The sequence below is a fragment of the Eremothecium sinecaudum genome, chromosome III (assembly GCF_001548555.1).
Source record: "Eremothecium sinecaudum strain ATCC 58844 chromosome III, complete sequence".
Lineage (NCBI taxonomy): Eukaryota > Fungi > Ascomycota > Saccharomycetes > Saccharomycetales > Saccharomycetaceae > Eremothecium > Eremothecium sinecaudum.
Window position 1 is genome coordinate 77,051 of NC_030894.1, and position 19,512 is coordinate 96,562.

At 40.5% G+C, this 19,512-nt stretch overlaps 14 protein-coding genes across 14 annotated transcripts; 5 read left to right on the forward strand and 9 right to left on the reverse strand.

Annotated features, from left to right (window-relative positions):
* Positions 1-98: 98 nt before the first annotated feature.
* ATG22 (Atg22p) lies at positions 99-1,625 on the reverse strand (the record flags this gene model as incomplete). Its single annotated transcript, XM_018131617.1, has 1 exon — positions 99-1,625. The coding sequence occupies one exon, from the start codon at positions 1,623-1,625 to the stop codon at positions 99-101; it is 1,527 nt and encodes a 508-aa protein (XP_017986495.1).
* An 832-nt stretch (positions 1,626-2,457) lies between these two features.
* Positions 2,458-3,765, reverse strand: SRO9 (Sro9p; the record flags this gene model as incomplete). Its single annotated transcript, XM_018131616.1, has 1 exon — positions 2,458-3,765. The coding sequence occupies one exon, from the start codon at positions 3,763-3,765 to the stop codon at positions 2,458-2,460; it is 1,308 nt and encodes a 435-aa protein (XP_017986496.1).
* A 418-nt stretch (positions 3,766-4,183) lies between these two features.
* Positions 4,184-5,611, forward strand: GFD2 (Gfd2p; the record flags this gene model as incomplete). The annotated part of the gene is made up of 1 exon (XM_018131615.1): positions 4,184-5,611. The coding sequence occupies one exon, from the start codon at positions 4,184-4,186 to the stop codon at positions 5,609-5,611; it is 1,428 nt and encodes a 475-aa protein (XP_017986497.1).
* Positions 5,612-7,066: 1,455 nt separating this feature from the next.
* GRX1 (dithiol glutaredoxin GRX1) lies at positions 7,067-7,408 on the reverse strand (the record flags this gene model as incomplete). The annotated part of the gene is made up of 1 exon (XM_018131614.1): positions 7,067-7,408. One exon carries the CDS (start codon positions 7,406-7,408, stop codon positions 7,067-7,069), a length of 342 nt encoding a protein of 113 aa, XP_017986498.1.
* A 581-nt stretch (positions 7,409-7,989) lies between these two features.
* On the forward strand, positions 7,990-8,985 carry LSB5 (Lsb5p; the record flags this gene model as incomplete). Its single annotated transcript, XM_018131613.1, has 1 exon — positions 7,990-8,985. One exon carries the CDS (start codon positions 7,990-7,992, stop codon positions 8,983-8,985), a length of 996 nt encoding a protein of 331 aa, XP_017986499.1.
* A 103-nt stretch (positions 8,986-9,088) lies between these two features.
* MXR2 (peptide-methionine (R)-S-oxide reductase) lies at positions 9,089-9,529 on the reverse strand (the record flags this gene model as incomplete). The annotated part of the gene is made up of 1 exon (XM_018131612.1): positions 9,089-9,529. The coding sequence occupies one exon, from the start codon at positions 9,527-9,529 to the stop codon at positions 9,089-9,091; it is 441 nt and encodes a 146-aa protein (XP_017986500.1).
* Positions 9,530-9,751: 222 nt separating this feature from the next.
* On the forward strand, positions 9,752-10,012 carry EMI1 (Emi1p; the record flags this gene model as incomplete). The annotated part of the gene is made up of 1 exon (XM_018131611.1): positions 9,752-10,012. The coding sequence occupies one exon, from the start codon at positions 9,752-9,754 to the stop codon at positions 10,010-10,012; it is 261 nt and encodes an 86-aa protein (XP_017986501.1).
* Positions 10,013-10,250: 238 nt separating this feature from the next.
* Positions 10,251-11,339, forward strand: STE50 (Ste50p; the record flags this gene model as incomplete). The annotated part of the gene is made up of 1 exon (XM_018131610.1): positions 10,251-11,339. The coding sequence occupies one exon, from the start codon at positions 10,251-10,253 to the stop codon at positions 11,337-11,339; it is 1,089 nt and encodes a 362-aa protein (XP_017986502.1).
* Positions 11,340-11,515: 176 nt separating this feature from the next.
* RRP7 (Rrp7p) lies at positions 11,516-12,388 on the reverse strand (the record flags this gene model as incomplete). Its single annotated transcript, XM_018131609.1, has 1 exon — positions 11,516-12,388. One exon carries the CDS (start codon positions 12,386-12,388, stop codon positions 11,516-11,518), a length of 873 nt encoding a protein of 290 aa, XP_017986503.1.
* A 185-nt stretch (positions 12,389-12,573) lies between these two features.
* Positions 12,574-12,948, reverse strand: SDH7 (Sdh7p; the record flags this gene model as incomplete). The annotated part of the gene is made up of 1 exon (XM_018131608.1): positions 12,574-12,948. The coding sequence occupies one exon, from the start codon at positions 12,946-12,948 to the stop codon at positions 12,574-12,576; it is 375 nt and encodes a 124-aa protein (XP_017986504.1).
* A 170-nt stretch (positions 12,949-13,118) lies between these two features.
* HIS4 (trifunctional histidinol dehydrogenase/phosphoribosyl-AMP cyclohydrolase/phosphoribosyl-ATP diphosphatase) lies at positions 13,119-15,533 on the reverse strand (the record flags this gene model as incomplete). Its single annotated transcript, XM_018131607.1, has 1 exon — positions 13,119-15,533. One exon carries the CDS (start codon positions 15,531-15,533, stop codon positions 13,119-13,121), a length of 2,415 nt encoding a protein of 804 aa, XP_017986505.1.
* Positions 15,534-15,873: 340 nt separating this feature from the next.
* BIK1 (Bik1p) lies at positions 15,874-17,337 on the reverse strand (the record flags this gene model as incomplete). The annotated part of the gene is made up of 1 exon (XM_018131606.1): positions 15,874-17,337. The coding sequence occupies one exon, from the start codon at positions 17,335-17,337 to the stop codon at positions 15,874-15,876; it is 1,464 nt and encodes a 487-aa protein (XP_017986506.1).
* Positions 17,338-17,740: 403 nt separating this feature from the next.
* RNQ1 (prion domain-containing protein RNQ1) lies at positions 17,741-18,244 on the forward strand (the record flags this gene model as incomplete). The annotated part of the gene is made up of 1 exon (XM_018131605.1): positions 17,741-18,244. One exon carries the CDS (start codon positions 17,741-17,743, stop codon positions 18,242-18,244), a length of 504 nt encoding a protein of 167 aa, XP_017986507.1.
* Positions 18,245-18,551: 307 nt separating this feature from the next.
* On the reverse strand, positions 18,552-19,406 carry AW171_hschr31350 (HCL639Cp; the record flags this gene model as incomplete). The annotated part of the gene is made up of 1 exon (XM_018131604.1): positions 18,552-19,406. The coding sequence occupies one exon, from the start codon at positions 19,404-19,406 to the stop codon at positions 18,552-18,554; it is 855 nt and encodes a 284-aa protein (XP_017986508.1).
* Positions 19,407-19,512: the final 106 nt, after the last annotated feature.

Genomic DNA, 19,512 nt, shown 5'->3' on the forward strand with positions numbered 1-19,512 from the left:
GATATATTTATGTAAAGTGTTTCCCACCCATTAAGACCAACATTACCGCATATTAAACATCATAACTGCAGAATCAAAGTTATACCTCTAACTCCTTCTTATTCCTCAGAACGCCCATCAATTGAAGATAGTTCACTAGCTTCCAGTTTCCCACGGTCTACATTTAGAATGTAAAATACAGGCAAAGACAGTATCAAAAAGCCTAATAACAGGAAAAATGAATATCTAATATTGTGTGTTCGATCAGTTATGAGTCCTACCAGTATTGGTCCCAAAATAGAAGAACCTTTGTCCGTGACATTGAATAAACTAAAAAACGTGGACTCCTTGCCTTTTGGAATAATTAGCGTGAAAACTGACCTTGATACGGCACCTAGACTACCGAGTGCGACACCGTACCATACTGCTAAGATATACATTTCCCATTGGTGCTTGAGACCCATCACAGGTGTTGCAAAACCTAGTATACCATACAAGGGCACTATGGCCGTCCAGCAAATAATTCCAATTAAAATATACTGCGATGACAACTTGAATTTCTTTGAAAAAAGTTCCGGCACTAAAAACGCCCCAAGAACAGCGTTAACCATAGTTAGAATACTTACCACAATTAGTTGCACGGTATTCATCATTAGTTCCGTCCTTGCAAATAACACCGCCGTAGAGTTGATCGTAGATACCGAGTCACTGACAATAAACCACCCAACTAGGAAAATAACGACATCTCTTAATAGTCGCACCCGGCTAATGGCATCAAAGAGTGACCTCCATCCATATGCAATGTATCTCCCGGAATCCCTCAACTTGAATTGAGATTCTTTAACAGAAGTAAAGTTGGTATCTCTCAAAAACCATATCATAGGAATCTGGAACGCCAGCCACCACATGCCAACAAATGCTAACGCCACCTGCACGTTATTGTCATCGCTACTTTTCATGACCAATAGGATACTTATTAGTTGGACTATTAGTGCCGCCAGATACCCCAAACCACTCCCACGGCCGCTGATCAATGTGATCATTTGGTCAGCTGACTTGCTTATCGGCCCGTCCTCGTCCTTCAAATTCATGTCCGCCACTAATGTAGGTAGTATAGAATTCCCGACAACATTCACAACTCCGTAGCAGCTATTGGAAATTATACAAAGCAGGGCGAGTTCATAATACTGCGTCTTGCGCAAAACTGCCATCATACTTGTACTTAGACCTCCTACAAACCCGAAGGACAGCACAACGTTTCTCTTAAATGTAACCGAATTCCACAAATCTACCATTCCAGAAACACTGATGACCAACAGCGTCTGGACAAAAACGCCAACAGCAAATGTATATAGCGCAAAACTAGACGTATCAACAAAAACACGTCTACCAAACATAGGTAGCACACATCTATCGTCTGCTGACACACATACTTGACTATGGTTATCTACTCTGACACCGTTAGCTCTAGCGAAGTTCTCCAACAACAACGGGATGTATGTTGCAATTGCAGAAACGATGTAAGGTTCACTTGAGAATGAATATATGTACCAGCCTATAACGTTTCGTTTTACCTGCCTCATATCCGTTTCTTGACCTGTATCCTGGCGTGGAATAGAGGAATAATTTACCTCAGGATGCTCCATTAAGTATATAGCTAAATATAAATCAGAACGACAATCCTAAGCAAAAGTTGACTTCGAGGCCCACGAATTTCCTACATTAGCGCAATAATACTAACTATATGACAAGTAGCCTAGTGTTGAGATACGGATATTGCCCGGCTGTTTGGCACGGTATCAGTCGAGTCGAAAAAAACTAACGTTAAATAGTGACCGATGCCTTTGATTAAGTAATATATAGATTAAAGTATAGGAGTTCTAACAATAATTAAAGGCCAACGTGGTTCGTAACAATAAGCGATCAGCGATAAGCCTGACCAGTCATGACAGTGTGGAGATTAATCCACAAGTTGTTAATTATGGATTATACTATCATAAAAAAAATTTTTTTGGTCTGAACGTCAGCGTCAGTATATAGAATATATAGTTAAAAATGACTTTGGTAAACACGTTAAAGTTTATGAATTGGAAGTTCAACTGCTATATTTAAATGCAGCATTGACAAGTGCATCAAGCGGTTGGATTTTTTTTTTGAGTTTTGTGATTTTTTGGTTTTTATAATGTTTTATTTTTATTTTATTTTATCGCTGTCTGCTAGTTGGTACTATCAGAACTGACAATACGTGGTAGTTACGTTACGTTACAGTACGACAGGGAAGCAGTTAAAACTTGGTATGGGTTATTTTGTTTATAGTATGTTTACCGCACTAAGTAATAGATATCAAGTCATGTCATGTATAATGATTTCATTTCCTTTTGATTCGCTAAGGAATCATGCAAAGTAGGTAGGTAAGTTATTAGAACACCGAGATATAGTACAAATGCAGGCAAATGTTACAAGCAGTGGAAGATTTGCTTAGATGGAGCCAAGAGAAGCGGCGCCTTCTGAAGCGGGAGGTTCAGTAGAGTCCTCTGAAGTTGGTGGCTCGGTGATGCCCATCGAGGAAGCTGGTTCAATGGAAATCGGAATTGGAATGGGGACAAACTTGAACTCATCCATTTGGGAGCTCTTCAAGACTTCAAAAGTCGCGTTCCACGACTTTGGAGTTTCTGCGATCCATCTTTTCCATGTCTTTGCCCTGATGGCGTAGTTGTGGAAGTAGTTTTTAGGCTCCTCTGTGTTCTCATCTGCGGTTACGCGGGCGATCTCGACGGTGGCGTTTTCATTAGCAACAATTTCTCTTAAAGCACCCATGATCAGGTTCATATCGCCGCCCCAGGAAAGCTTGATTAGCCTGTAGAAAGAGGCAATGAGAGCAAATGAGACCCAGCCTTCATTATTGAGCTGCGATATTAAGAACGTATCCTTCTCTAGGTTTTCTATACTGAAATAGTACTCGATCTGCCTTGCAATGTCCCCGATGGCAGCTAAAGGATCGAATTGTGGAGCAAACATTCTAGGGCGGTAGCCATTGACCTTATTAGGGTGGATTCTACGGTGTGGCTGGGAAGCGTTACTACTGCTATTGCTGCTATGGTAGTTTCTAGCCACATAGCCTCTATGACTGTCCTGGGATTGTGTTGCTTTATTTTGGTACTTTCTCCTTGGCTGTTGTTGAGTTTGCATTTGAGACTCAGAATATATTAATTGCTGGTGTTCGTCGCTTAGGACAGGAGTATCATGCTGCTGGTCGGATTCGGAAGATGAAGGGAGGTAATCAGATCTTTTTTGTTCTTGAAAGGCCTTCTTTTGACCCTCAGTACCCTTCTTCTGTTGGTTTGCCATAGGTTTACTTCCCGACTTTTTTCTTGGCTGAGCATTACCGTTTGTCATTCCGTTAGGTGCGTTTTTCTTCTTTCTTTGCGTCCTCCTTGTGCCATTAACATTACCGATCAGCAGAGTAGGCTTTATAGGGACCCACTTCTCCCTGCCAGTAATAATTATCGGCTGCTTATTCTTTGAAGATGCATTCTCCTCAGCAAACTTCGTCGTCGCTTCATAAGCCGTAGGCCATTTTTCGTCCTCGCTTGAGCTAACACCAATTGGGGCTTCAACCTTCTTCCAGGGCGACACAGTTGGGATTGGGGCAGGTTGGAGCTTTAAATTTTCCTTTTTTGTATCCTTTGAACCGCTTCCGGAAGATGTAGGTTTTCTATTATTCTCGGCACTTAAAACACCTACAGCGCCATTTTCTTGAATCGAACCAGTTTCAGTAACCGTCATCTTAATTTTAGCAAAAATTTAAAGCTGAAAACTCCTATTCAATCTTTTTTTCAATCGATACTTGCCAATTATTGCAAGTTTCTGTCTTTGCCGTTGTCCTGTCTGGTACAATATACCTCATCTCATCGAAATTTTTCGTTCGTTTTTCATCTGGGATTTTTGCGACGTTTTAACGACGAACAGAGTGCTCACCGCGCACGAAGAAATTACCCGGATTTGGTGAGAAAGTGGAGTGAAAATTGGAAGCGTTCGCCACTGTAGACATAACAAAACCAAACAAGCGCGGTAAGGGCCTACAAGTACCGAGGGTGAGGTAAGCGTTCCAGTGGATATTCAAACCTGGCTATTTATTTGATAAAATCAAACCAGAAATTTAAATTTTCTGCGTTAATGTGTATTGAGGAGGAAAATACAAAATATGCTTCGTAAAGTTAATTTAAAAGCACCAAGAGCTAAGGTCATGTCTGGAGTAGTGGATTACCAAAATGCTATTAAGGAATGCAAGCAACTGCTGTCTTCAAAAGAAGATTTACAACATTCTTGGATGAATGAAGTTCTATATTTTCAAGAATTGCGCCAGCTGAAATATTCGATACCCGGAGAGCTGAAGAGCAGAAACAAAAAACAGGTAGATTCATATATGTCAGGATTGTGGAAGAAATGGAAGAAATGTAGATCTTTGTTAGAAAAAGAAAAATTCACCCAGATGGAAAAACTTCAGGAGGATTGGATAGAGAAGTACGGCGATGTACCTCCATCTGTCTCGGAATTACTTCAGCGGTTTGAAAATTTAAATGTGAACGAACGCGGAAACTACACATGGTCCTCTTTGATAGCAGCATCCAAAACTTCTGCAATCACAAATACTAATAAAAAAATATCCGAGCTTTCAGAACTCCTGCGTAGAAGGACGCCGTACGATGAAAAGGTTTCTCAAATAAGTAAAGAATATGAAATTGAGCTTGATATGGATCCCTCATCGATCCAATGGCGAGAAATGACCGAAACACTTCGACTGTTGCGGGACCGCAACACTATCTTGTTTTCAATTGATATTGAAGCATATGAGGTTATGAATTCAGTGATTACAGAGATCGGAATTTGTATTTATGATCCTAGGGAAAACCAAAACACACTAACCCCACTTTACCGTACGTTTCATCTGTGTCCTAGCGAGTCATTAGACTGTCTAAACCTAAACTACGTTCCTGAGCATAAAAAAAATTTCCTTGTAGGAGAGTCCCAAGTCCTTCCATTGGTTCAGTGCGTTGACTTTATACAAGGACTAGTTAATTATTACTTGAGACAGGGTTCCGATGACGACAAATATACTAGGGCTATAGTAGGTCATGGCATTGCGTCTGATTTGCGCTGGCTAGAGCGAATTTTTATAAAGCTCCCATCAACCTCAGGCAAATCATCTCGCGTCAGGTTACTAGATACTGCAAGTATATGCCAAAACTTCTATGGTAAAGGTGCTTTTTCTTTGGCGAAGGCATTAAGACTTCATGACATTCCACACAGCTATCTACACAATGCTGGAAATGATGCATATTATACCTTACAGCTTCTAATGAATATGACAGATATAGATAAAAGAGAGGCTCTAGGCTGGGATAATATATCAGCAATTCGTAAAAAGCTGCGTAGGTGGGAAAAGGATGACTCAAAGTGTCTAACATATACTGACGGTACGCCCTATGACGGTTTATCCAAGCGTGGGGGTAGTGGTGGTAAAGGCTCTCGTCGGGGTAAGCCTCGGAACTGGTCGACCCATTTTAGGCAAATGGCTTACCATGATTCTATCGCAAGCTACATTGAGCGCTTTCATAATTCTGAAGTTTAGATCGTGGATTCCTTACTTTTTTTTAGTTGTTCTTTTCACAGATTCAATTGCTTGCATTTGTGGAAGCTGTTAGTCTGAAGAATCTGCCACAAACAGCGCACATTGGAATCCAACTGGTATTAGTCTTTTTGGTCTTCCATTCCTTTAATTCTGAGAGTGATAATAGGAGAAAGAAGTAATTGTACTGTAGATCATGACGGCAACTATGTATTCTTAAGAGAGTTTTACCATACTGGTTGAGTGGAACGCTTTTGAATGCGCCAAAAAAATTGGCCCTTAATAAAGCTCCTGATCTGTCTACCTAACGTTTTACTAACAGGCGTGCATGGACAATAATACACTGTTTTAGAAGGCCATCGATCTCTAGCAGATGTTTCAGATAAGAGAAGGCATTGCACTATAAGAGATTATAAATATAGAGCACTTGGGTGGGAAAGCTTTACCCTTTGGATAAATTCTTCGTTTTACCTTGTACATAATTAAGAGATTAAATGACTATTTGAATATAACTGGGTTCCTTGATAAACTTGCAAAGGTATATTGATCGGAGCTGCTGCTGCTGTCAATTTTGATTTTTGCTGATTTCAATTAAAACAAACGACCAAGGGCTGTCTTCAAGTTATTAGTTGAAGATACCAGTATTAATGTCGTTCTTGGTATACACGTCTTAATCGTTTTTTTTAATTGTGGGGCTTTACAGAGAGATACTATTACTCTTTTACCTAGTATAGGACAACTTTTAGGACTTCGAGGAGGACCACTACTTGGAAACGAGAATTACATTGCTAATCTCAATCATGTTATAGATTAAGTTTTACTTTGTTGAAGGGTCCTATGTGAAGTACGAAATGAGCCCTCCCCGAAGAGTGTATTAAGGTGTGAGATACTTTTGACGACAGGTTTATTAGCACTAGGTACGTGAGTTCTTATAAAGGGATGAGGGTTAAAGTACGGAATATTCCAACTGCACTCATCTTTTAAAAGACAATTTTCACAAGTGCTGTTGAATCGGGTGTAAAGACCCCATTGACCCATTGTCAGCGGAAAAGTATTACTGTCTCTGCCGACGTCAGCTGTCGTTTAAGTGCAGCCATCGTGAGAAACGGAAATACAGTTGTTTTTCCTTCCACCTCAGATATTTCCACCGCTTTCCAATGTCTCGCCAAGTCGCCAGGTAACCACACCGCGGTCACTTTTGTCACTTCCATTATCGCGTTCTTACTAAACATAGCTTAAACCACATAGTTTAAACAATTTACGTACGTAACTCACCCGTTACTTGCATGTAACATTATTAAATCATTCTAAATCTCACCGTATGTTTCTTATAAGCTAAATAATAAGGTATATTATTCGTTCATATAAACAGCTATAATTACTATCGCTCTAGAATGTTTCGCAATAAAACCTAAAAAACAACCTCTAAAAAGGAGTAAAAACTCTGGTTAGCTCTCTTTAAGTGCTACCTTCAAGTATTTCTTGTAACAAAGTATCTAACTCTCCACTTTCCTTCAAAGCTTGTAAATCACTGTTTCCACCAATATGGTTACCATTGATGAAGATATTAGGAACAGAAGACTGTCCAGTAATTTCCAACAAAGAGGCTTGAATATCTTCACCTTCCTTACCCATGGTATCCAATTCCCAGCAGAAAACTAGCTCTTTTGGAACCTTCTTCTCTTCGAAAATAGTTCTTTTTGCACGAGTACAAAAAGGGCAGTAGGTCTTCGAAGCAATGAAGACTTTACTTGTCTGGATAGCAGACTGGACATTCTTAATCGTGGCTGGAGCAATCATTCTTGATTTAGATTTTCTGTTTGATGTAACTAATGCTAATATGATAACAACCAAATATACAATAGAATCTATTCTAAAAATGGAATCTGAAATTGATGAAAAGGATTCTGAAAACAACTTGGTAAAATGTAATTAAATATGGGTGTATAATATACGAGGTTTGTTAAGGTGGTAATTGTTTGTTTGTCATAATGTTATGTTAAACCTTAGCCTCTGCTGGGGCATTCATGGGCACGTGACATTTGAGCGGCTTATAAAGCCGCCGAAAAGGTTCTAACTAGGCACGTGATTAGGAATTCGGTAATAGTCAATAGGCTCACGTGACATTAAATAAGTTATATAGGAGTCGCCCTAAGAGATAGTTTAGCTTCAAGCTTGACGTCAATAGACCTCATCTTGCGATTGACGTGTCATGAGCGTTTAACAGATCGTCTAGCTGCATGATAATTGCCATTGTAGGCTTTTCGTATGTAAATTATATATTATAAGGTTAAGTATATCAACTTGTTTAGTATAATAAGGGGTTAGCGTTGTCAACATAATATGTACATAGTGACCTCAAGTGGGAAAGAAGCTAAAGGATGAAGATGATGTTCAGTAGACATCAGCACTCTGTTATAACTGATAGAATTGATAAGCTGGTAACTAGTGAGCAGTTCACGCTGGAAGTGGAACTCGAGAAGCTGATTAAAATGATTGAGGGTGGCACTCAGTATGATCCTATAAACAACCAAATGGAAGCAGCTAGAGCGATTCGGAAGCAGCTTAAATATGGTAATACTGTCCAGCAGTCTAGAGCATTAGACCTGGTTAACCTTTTCATTTCCCAATTGGCCATTTTTCCAGCAATTTATAATGATACGAAGTTGTTACAGCGTATTCAAGACATTGCCATGGACGCTAAAGGCGATTCTCGGGGTAAGAAGTACAACCCTAAGATTGTAAAGAAGTGTGTAGGATATATCATGGCTTGGTCGACCTTTATTGCTGCACAGGCACCAGACTCTGGAGCATTTGACGGGATCTTGCAATTAGGGGGGGTCGTGCGTCGAAATCAGAACCAAGCTCTTAATACTAGTCAGCGCAAGAGGTCTAAAAGTCGTAATTCCAAGAGCAGCGGCTCCAGGTCTTCTGGTAAGACAGCTCATGAAGATCGAAGATTAACGTTTGATGATGATTACAGTACTCCACAATTGGACATTACCGAAGAAACGCCTAAGATTAAGAATTTGATCAGTGATGCATTGGCAGCAGCTACATCGTTAGAGAACGAATTGCTTGCATTGAAGAAGGGCGAGCTGTCAACTGAAAACGAGAGGGCCACGATTAAGTATAACAAGGCGCGATCGCATAGGCGTATTGTGTTGAGATATTTGCAAGTCATAACCGAGGGGGAGTTCCTGGGCTCTCTAATCAAGGCTAATGAGGAACTGGTAAGCGCTTTAAGCAAGTACGATGAATTGGCGGGCTACAGTGGCAGCTCAACAGAAGGTTCCGAAAACTCTTCCCTCATTAGTGAAGAATCAGTCAGTGCACAGCCAATGACAAACCCTTTTGACGATCACAACAAAATCTAGTGCAATTAATACGCTTGGATATACTAAGTAATAGACATATATACATTTGCAAATTGGTTTCAAGAAATAGTGACTATTTGCCCTTGCAATAAGCATAAAGCGTCTAGTAGTCTTTTTTGAACGATAGAGAGCAGCTATTAACGCAGTGCCGTGTGTCTTTGGGCAAGCCTAACCGCTGCTTCCACCCTTCACCCTCAAATACATGTCCCAAATGCCCGTTGCATTTGCTACAGCATATTTCGGTCCTCTCCATACCGTGAGTGGTGTCTCTATTATAAGTGAGAGCATCACTTTTAATCTCTTCATAGAAAGCGGGCCATCCACAGCCAGCGTCAAACTTAGTAGTGCTCTTATACAGTGGTTGATCGCAATTTGCACAGTGATAGACTCCTTTTTCCTTATTATTTAAATATGCGCCCGTATGAGGCTTCTCAGTGAATTTATCGCGCAAAACAAGCAGCTGTTCTTGGGTGAGCTTAGGATTCCAACTTGACGAGGCCATCGTGGCTTTAGAAGGCATGGCTCGAAGTAACCTGTGAAACATCTAACGGCGTTATGAGGCTCTTACTACCATTTGTTTACTTTTCTGTTGTACTTTATACGAGATGGAAAATTGTGATGAGCTCTTCACTTGTCATTAATAAAAGTACACTTAAAAAGACTCAACAAAGGAAAGAAACTAAGCCTTCAGTACTCAGTTTCTATAGAAACATCTCCAAATACCCCCGATAACTATACCCCACTTTTATTTGGAACCCTTACCGCCATGTCTTCCAATTTTCCAACTAAAATGTCATGCACTGAAGCTTTTGATAGGCTAACCGAATGCTACAGCATTGGAGGCCTAGTGCGTCACTACTATAGATTTGGAGAATACAACAAGTGTGCAAAACATATGGATAAACTAATGTTCTGCATTTGGAATAGTACTGATCCAGTTAAAGTCCAGAAATGGTATCGTGATGAATGGGAAGTGAACAAACTCACAAGAGGCTCTTCAGAAGATGTCTGGAAAGTCCGCAGTTAATGGGATGCATGATATAGTGCTTCTAAAGTATCTAAACTACGTAATATTGTAATATAATACATAATGGTGTCGATGTTTATATGTGGTCACGTGGCATACTTATTTCTACCTCTCCACGTCGTGGAACTTATAGCTTATCGATTGACCACACTCTCGCAAGTTTCGATACAGACAAGAAACGGTACAGGCTCACTTTCCATAGTATTGGGTCTTAGCGAGTTTCATTTAAACATTAATTATGACTGATACCGCTGATGGTACCCCTGAACTAGGCGCAAATTTTATGGAATGGTCAGTTGATGATGTTGTGCAATGGACGTTGAAAAGTCTCGGCCTGAATAATACTGAAGAGCATGTTTCAGATGTAGAATCCGATGGCAATGGTACAAATGATGATGCTAAAACCTGTTCCGGGGTATCTATACCTGATATATTAGACGAGAAGGACAAGAGCGCCTTTCGGGTGCTGGACAATGTACGGACAAACATTAAAACCACATTTCATGAACACAAAATATCTGGTGAAATATTGCCCTATCTTAGCTTGGAGAATTGCAAGCTTCTGTTTTCTGGTGAAGTCAGGCTAGCGGTGAAATTTAAAATCTCCTTGAACAAATTGACAGATAAACTCGATACGCAAAATAATGCTCTTACCAAACATCAGGATGAATTGGTTTCTACTTTAAATAACCTACACCATACAATAGCGGACAAACTACAGGAATATCAATCGCAGTACATTCGATTGCGTGGGGATGTCTTGGAAGTGATGCGGCGTAGTGCTGCTTCGTCGGTGCCCGGCATACCGGTACAACCCTCGCATACATCTCAGGACTATTTTGAAAGAGGTCAATCAAGCCATCAACCCGGAGCGCATCTTGCTCCCCTGTCACCAAGGAACCATCCTGCGTTCCCTGGTAACCAGCACCGAACAAGTTTCACTACAACACCTAGCTCTGGAGCTCCTGGCTCATCCGCCGCAACTCCACCTGGTTATAATCCAAATTCCAATGGTGGCCATGCAAACCAAATGTCAATTGCACCTAGCGTGAATGAACCCCTGAAGCAGCTACGTGCTTCCAAAGAAGACTCTACGGAAAAGATATTGAAAAATGCGATGAAAAAACATAATCTAAATGAAGCAGACTGGAAGCAATACGTCTTGGTCATATGCTATGGAGACCAGGAACGTGTCTTGGAAATGGATGAGCAGCCTGTGGTAATATTCAAGAACTTAAAGCAACAGGGTCTCCATCCGGCCATAATGCTTAGACAGAAAGGGGATTTTGAAGAAGTTGGGGAACTAACCCCAGGAGGCAGACTTTAAGTATATTTGTATTAACGAGGACCTCATATGCTTCAGGACAGTCATTATAGACAGTAATAATGCGTTGATACACCATTGATGGCACATTTTTATACTTATTACACCTATTGTTACATAATGACCTATGTATAATAAAGGATGACACAATAATTATACATTTTGGATGTTATAGGAGCTCAAGTATACGGATTAAACTTCTTCTTCGCCTTCATAACCTTAATCCTTTCTTGATCTTCCTTAAACTTCTTTAATAATTCATTAACCTCCTGCTTTTTCTTTTCACGCATTTGGAATCTATAGAAATCTTGCTTGGCATTTTTTGTTATCATATTTGGCGGCTTGGCCTTGGCAACATGCTTAAATAGCGGATTACCATGCAAAAGTTTTCTACGTATTGAGTTGAGCGATTTTGTGTTCTTCCCCACTACAAGCGTGAAACCATCCTCATCCACAATCGTAGATTGCACCTCATCTTGGGCAAGCGCCTCCCGTTGCTCGAAGAGTTGCATATGCTCATGAATATCATTCTTTAGGTATTCAATATCTAAAGGTTTGTAAAAGTTTGTAAAAGTGGACACCGATGGATGAGGGAATTCCCATTGGATCAAACTTTTAGCTTTATGCGAGTATCGCCTTAATGCATCCCAACAATTGTTTAACGACGATTCATCTACAAATTGCAGCAGAGCAGTATTCCTGGGAGTATAACGCTTCTCCTCGGCATTATCTAAACTAACCAAGTCGGAGGTTAATTCAGATAGCTGAATTTCATTTAACCCAAACTCATCATGGTACAACAGTTGTAGTATATGCGCCACTGTATCATATTGTGAGCATATACTTCCAAAACTGGATTTAATGGAGTCTAAGCTTGCTAAGAGCGGCAGGTTAACCAAAAATAAACAATTCGATTCCGATGCATTCTTAGTCTGGTGTTTCTTAACGAACATGTAGTGCATCGCGCCACTGCTTTCAAATAACTTTTCGCACGACGGCAAGGCAAAAGGTATTACCAAAAACCCATTCTTCATAACATCCACAGCTACCATGATGAACACAACACTAAATGGTTCAGCTTAGATATGGATCACACTGTTCTAACAGTCTTATTTTACTATATCATCACCACTATACAGAGAATTTTTCAGTATAAAGCGTCCTTTCTTTTTATCAAAATCGTTATCAACGAAAGTTAAACACGTGAAAGCGAGTAGCTTCAAACTTGACGGTCTGTTCAAGCTTCAGAACCTGTTACGAGCTTTTGGGTTTCTTTCATCAATTCATACAGCTGTACGACTTGCTCTGGGGACATTGCGTCTAGCACTTCTTTTGAGATGGTTCCGTCTTCCCAGTTTTTGTTAGAAATCATATGTAAATAATCCTGCCAAGAGGCAAGGAAGCCAACAATATGCAGAGGGTTTTCAGCGTTCTTGTGGAGCTTAAACTCGTTCTTCACGTATTTGTCCCCAAGCTGTCTTTGCTGAATTGGAAGATTTTTGTGTGCTCGCAAAACTCTCCTGTAAAGCTGCAATGGTGGCATCAGAGGTCTGCCCGTCTTACGTGAAGCTGCTTTGGAAGCATTCAATACCACGTTTGAGACCTTCGTCATTGATGGAAAGATTATCTTTTCTGCCCATTTAGTTATTTACTAGCATTTTAAAGAATAAAGATGTGTTTTGAAACCAATGCGTTAGAAATACGATGACATAATCAGAGGTAGACATGAAATAATAGAGTAAGCTCCTATACAGTGAAACTGGTTTAATAAATACTTCTATACTATTGGTAATCATTCAGTAGATTTAGCTTTTGCATTCTGATCTTGACAGCGTTCTTATGAGCATCTAATCCTTCTACTGCTGCGATACTCATTACTGCAGGCCCTATCTTCGACAGTCCTTCTGGGGAAATTTCTTGCGATGTAATGAACTTTTGGAATGTGGAAGTGTTCACTCCACTGTACTGTGCAGCATATCCATAAGTTGGGAGTGTGTGATTAGTGCCACTAGAGTAGTCACCACATGATTCCGGCGAATATTGGCCGACAAACACACTTCCAGCATTTTGGACTAGAGGTAAGTAATCAGAAGCTGATTTTACCTGTAAAATCAAATGTTCTGGAGCATAGCTGTTTGATATCTCAAAAGCCTGTTCTATAGTAGGGGTTAATATTAGCGCGCTATGTTCAATACATTTGCGAACGATTTCCAGCCGAGGAAGCTGCAGAGCCTGCTTGTGGAGCGCATCTTGAATGTTTTGAATTTTCGATGATGTTAGCTGTACCCCAATTAATATTACCTGTGAGTCCACCCCGTGTTCTGCTTGCGAGAGGAGATCAGAAGCGACGAAGTCGGAATCGGCGGTCTCATCGCAAATAACCAGAACTTCGGAGGGCCCAGCAGGCATGTCAATTGAGCACAACGCTGCAGTGTCATTCTGCACATACATCTTTGCTGCAGTCACAAATTGGTTTCCAGGGCCTAGTATTTTATCCACTTTTGGAACTGATTCCGTACCATAGGCCATCGCAGCAATAGCTTGAGCTCCTCCTGCCAAAACAATCTTTGAAGCTCCAACCTTAGAAGCTACGTACACAACCTCGGGGGAAACTTTGCCGTCTGATTTCCGTGGAGGAGATGCAATTATGATTTCTTTGCAGCCGGCAACCTGTGCAGGTACACCAAGCATAAACGCAGTGCTTGGCAATATAGCAGTTCCTCCAGGAACATAAAGACCCACCTTTTCGATTGGCCTGGAGAACCTGGAGCAAACAACACCCGGTTGGGTCTCTACAACTAGGGTTTCTGTCTGCAATTGTGCAGCATGGAAGGTGCGCACGTTTTCCATAGATATATCTATCGCTTCTTTCACTTCTGGCGTCAAACCTACCAAATACTCTTCAGCGAAAGGAGCTTCAATAACAGGAGAGTCTAGTTTTACATGATCAAACTTAGCTGCCAATTCAATAAGGGCCTTATCACCCTTTGACCTAACATTTTCTATGATCGGAACCACTAAATTACCCATATCAGTTGCATTGTTAATAGGTCTTGCAATCGTACTTTTTAGTAGCTTAGTGTCATCTGAGTCCACAACTTTTAGATGAATCTTATGATTAATAGGTCTGTCAGTATTTTCTTGCGAAGAGACTGGTGGAGAATTGAGGAACTTCTCTTTTGCATCCCCTTTCCTCCTTGTAATCATTCTGTGCTTCATATTCAGATTGCGTTCCACATCGACCAACTTAACTCCTTCACGAGTCATCTTGGTCATGACAAAGTATAGTAAGTCTGCAACTTCCCATGCCAAGTTTTCTTTACTATCACTCAAAACAACCTCTTCTGCTTCCTCTCTAATCTTAGCAGCTAATAGCGCAGGGTCATTGAATAACCTCTTTGTGTAAGAGCCTTCGGGACTTTGAGCCAATCTAGCTTGCAGTACCTCCTCCAAGCCTAAAAGACCGTTTTGGAAGCTTCCAAAGCACGATTTAGTCCCTTCGTGACAGAAATTAGCCTCTTCAGTATGTCCTGCTTCCTGAATAACAACGAACTTCAAGGCATCACCATCACAATCCACTGCCAGTTGCAATAATCGTTGGGTATTACCTGAAGTTAACCCTTTAGTCCAGATTTCATTCCGTGACCTCGAATAGTAGATCCCAGCCTGTTTCTCGATCGCCATCCTTATAGACTCCTTAGATGAATAAACCAAACCCAAACAGCGCTCATAGACATCAATAACCACCGTTGTGTACAGCTTATCAGCACGGTCAGTCTTCAGCACATTTAGCAGAGCAGAAGAAAACTTCTTAACATCAAGACTTGAAACAGGAACGATATCACTTAACTGGAAGCTTCTTCCGCTTTTATGTCCACAGACATAGACGCCTTCTTCAAGGACAAACAGTCTTTCAATAGGAACCCCACTCGATGCCAAAGACTCTGCGTCAGCTGCATGATCAACAAATAAGGCTTCAACCCCCGAATTCAACATAGTGATAGCTTCTTCAGTCGTGTACGTCTGGTTCCTGTATGCAACGAATACTGATGCCAAATTTGGATACTCAGTAAATACATTTGAAATAGCAGTAGCAGGTTGAGTGCCATCAATTAACAATTGCCCGGCTAAAGCAACAAAGGACTTTTCCGCTAGTTCTGAGACTTCATTGACTACCGGTAAAATCGGAAACCCCATAGTGTAATTCAATAATCGACTTGATATTAATGATATCTTATAAGTTAAAGGAATATGCTTAATATTAGTGATTATCTCCAATATATAAACAATTATGCATCAGGAAGATTTAAATTGCACAAATAGAGCCTTTTTATTTCTTGAGTTTCGGTGACTGAGTCATAGAACTCATTTGTAGCTAAGGTCCGCGAAGTTTTTAATGAATTCCGAGGCCATTCCCATTGAAAATACAATGTGTTGAAATTACATGAGAATTATATATAATATATTATATCGTCAAGATTAATACATTGTGCATCCAAATATCATTAATGCGAAAGTCTACCCTGATTTTTTTATATTAAAATGCAACCTCGGTACATTCAAATGCTGAATGACCATCTTTCTCACATAAAGCACACCATAGCAATCTACCAGCAGTAGCATCATTATTCTTTTTGCCTTCATATAATGGTAAAGATTCACCAACAATCTCAAGGTTGGAAGTAATAGGTTCTACAGCACTAGCAGAGCTCATTGCCAATTCCACAATTTGTACTGTTCTGTCCTTTTCCGGAGTACTAATTTCTGGCTTGCCTTTTTTAAGATCTAATCGTACCAAGGACGATTTACATTCAGGGGATGTTCCAGCACTTTCATACTTTAGTTTTAGTTCTGCTAATTGTCGAGAAACACTGTTGCATTCCGCGTTCAACGACTGATTTTGCATTTGTAGTTGTCGACGTTCTTGTTCCCATTCCTTTCTCATTTGCTCATAGTCGTCTTTAATAAGCTCTAGGGCCTTTATTTGCTTTCTTAATTCATTATTTTCACCTTTAAAAGAGTCCAGCTCCACTAGCTGTGAAGTATCCTCCATGATAACAGTTTGCCGCCTCTGTTGTCTCAAGATCCTCTCTTCGTTTTCTTTAATCTCCTTATGCAATTCTTCAACGACGGATAATAACTGCTTGTGTTCTAATTCAAAATAATGCTTATGTTTGGCAAGAGATTCACGCTCTGCTTGTAAGGTTTTTTGCAAACGTCTATTCTCCACCTCAAATGAGCGCAACTTTTCCTCATAGTCGTCAATAGCAGGTTGTATCTCCTCGAAAACAATTCTCTGCTCATCAAGCAGACGTTTGTAATGCATAATTTCCTCCCGCTGTTCTTTAATTTTAGCATCGTAGGTAGCGCTACTATATCTGGCTTCTCTTGGACTTTGAGGCAGGCTGTGGAAGATATCGGTAGACACATTGGATTTGATATCCATATCTATATCTTCATCTCCACTTGGCAGCCGTACACTTGTATCTCTAGCAGCACAATGGGAATCCATAGAAGTGATCAGATGTTCATTTTCAGACGTGACGGTTCTTCTCCCTAGAATGTTTGTACTTCGACTCGGATACCGCCTTAAAGAAGGGGACCGGTAAACAACACTACTACTGCGGTTAAATGATTTCGCAAAGTTAGATATAGCAGCAGCTTCTGATGATTCACCAGAACCGTTCGCTACTGGCAAAGGAGCCGGTAGCGATGAGCTATTCGACCCAGAAGACATATCCATAGATAAAGCTCCGGAAGAAGATTCTAAAAGCGAATCAACTTTTTCTAATCTATTGAATATCCCCGACTGGGGGTAGACTGTCTCGAAATACCGCTTTCCATTAAAGCTTCCATCGTTCTTTCCTATATTCGCGAGTACATCAAACCCCACATATATCCCCTCCTTACCTTCTATAGGACCAATATACTTCAATTGCGCTCTACCAACGTGAGGTATTTGAAAGAACTTCCCAATCTTATCCTGATACTTGTCTGACATCTAAGTAAGTTGCGCTTTATCTTTATTAACATAGGTCTGCTCGCTGGAACAGGTTACAATTTCAATTTTAAAGCAAGTACAAACAGAGTTTTTGATGCTTCTTTGATTAACAGCTTCAAACCCCCTAATTCCAAAACAATATGTTAACAATTAGATCTAATCACTATGCGTGCTTTATTTATCTTGTTGTGGTATCGTACTATTATCAATTGCCCAGGTTTTTGAGGAATGTGTAAGACAGTGGTCACGTGCATATCACATGTCACACTACCGGGTAACCATTATATAATCACTTATGCAAGGAAGAGGGGATGGTATCATTAAAGATGACCTCTGATGTCAAAACCTTTCCTGATAGTCACTTATTCTCTATTCTGACGACTTACTTTAGAATTAAGGCAATATGAACGTTAATAATTTGATACAGGAAGCCCAAGGCTTGTTCCAAAATGGAAACCATGGTGAAGCGGTTAACAAGTTGACTGACGCTGCTCGCAGTAACCCTGATCAATCGCAAATGTCCTCAATTGAAAACATAATTCAAAGTTTGGGAAAATACGTTGTTTCGAATGGCAGTGGTGGCAGTGGAGGACTGGGCAATACCTTGATGTCTACGTTCATGTCTAACTCTGGTTCGCCTCAAGGTCAGTTGGGTAAATTAGCATTGCTCTCAACCATTTTAGGGTCCGGTAAAGGCAGCGGGGGGTTCAACCTTGGCTCTGTAGCTTCCATGTTAGGAGGCGGCGGCGGTTCTGGTGGTATTGGAAGTTCTGGCTTGAGTTCCATTGCGTCAAACTTCTTTGGAGGACAGAATAAGCAGCAAGGTGGTCCTCAAGGAAATGAAGGGAACTCTGGCTCTGGCGGCATAGCTGATATGATGGGTAATTTCTTGAATTCTCAAAAATGATTTGCTGATTTACCCATTGTCTCAGCTTCTTTTACGAATTTATTAACTTCTTATGACACAGTTTTCTAGGCTATATGTGCCTCTGGTGCAACTCCATAGATATTAACGACAGCCAAGTTCCTTCAGAACTTGCTATGTTACGTGCGTTCACCGGAATAGGTTGTAGTTCTATTTTGCTATGGCGTTTTCTAAAGCGACAGCGTCAATACATTTCCATTAGGGTTAGCAGCGAAAAATACATACGAAATAAGTAAAAAACATAAAAACAACTATATAAGTTCTCATGGACAAATAGTTGCTGCAGTATTTAAAGTACCTTTAATCTTTTCACGTTTTGCCTGTACCGTAGAAACCTGTCTGGTGCATTTGCGGCCATTACAACATTTCCAGCAGGTTCATATGAACACAGGATATATAACGTCAAGGTTTTACCAAACCTACTGTCTGCTGGACAATAAAGTAATGTACAGCCGACTTTTTCAGTGGCAGCCCAAATCATCTGGGTAAAATGTCCTACCAAGCGACCGTTACGTCTGGTTCCAGTGATGTCCAAAAAGTCATAATCTTTAATCTCATCATACCATGCAAAAACAATATCTCTTGAAGTAGCAATATCACTTTCAAAAGGACGAATAATAGCTCCTATATTTTCACCATAAGGGCCATTAGAATGTCTTAGATTTAATGAACACGGATCATAATCCGTGCCAACAAGTGAGTCAGCATAAGCAGCCGCATAATCTGCCAATTTATCGCTCCACGTCAGTGGTGGGGTATCGACATGCAGCCTTCTTTTCTCATTATGTAATCGTAGTAGGTCGTTTTTCTCTAAATCAAAGAAGCTCCGCCTCTGGCTGCGCTTGAAAACATGATTTCGGTCCCCTTCAAATCCACCCTCATCTCGACGTAGAATATGAAAGCCTTCGTCTTCTTCCGCTTCTAAATCATTAATCTCAGAATTGTGTGTTAATGGGGAAATCAGGACTCCCGGAGTGTCCAAAACGACCTCTTCAGGTGTCACGAAGCTAAAGAACAGACTCGAAGCTAAAACAATTCTATCAAATTTCATTATATAGTTGATGTCTAGAACAAGATCTAGCTGCAAAATCGACACTAAACCGATACTGCTATATAAATACATTTGGCTTCTCTCTAGCAGCATATTGTCCAGCGCAGTTGAGAATGCAGTATCGGACTTTGATACCAATTTGCGCGCCAGAATTCATTGTTCCACCTGGACGTTATCCTTCAGCCATTATGGCACTAAC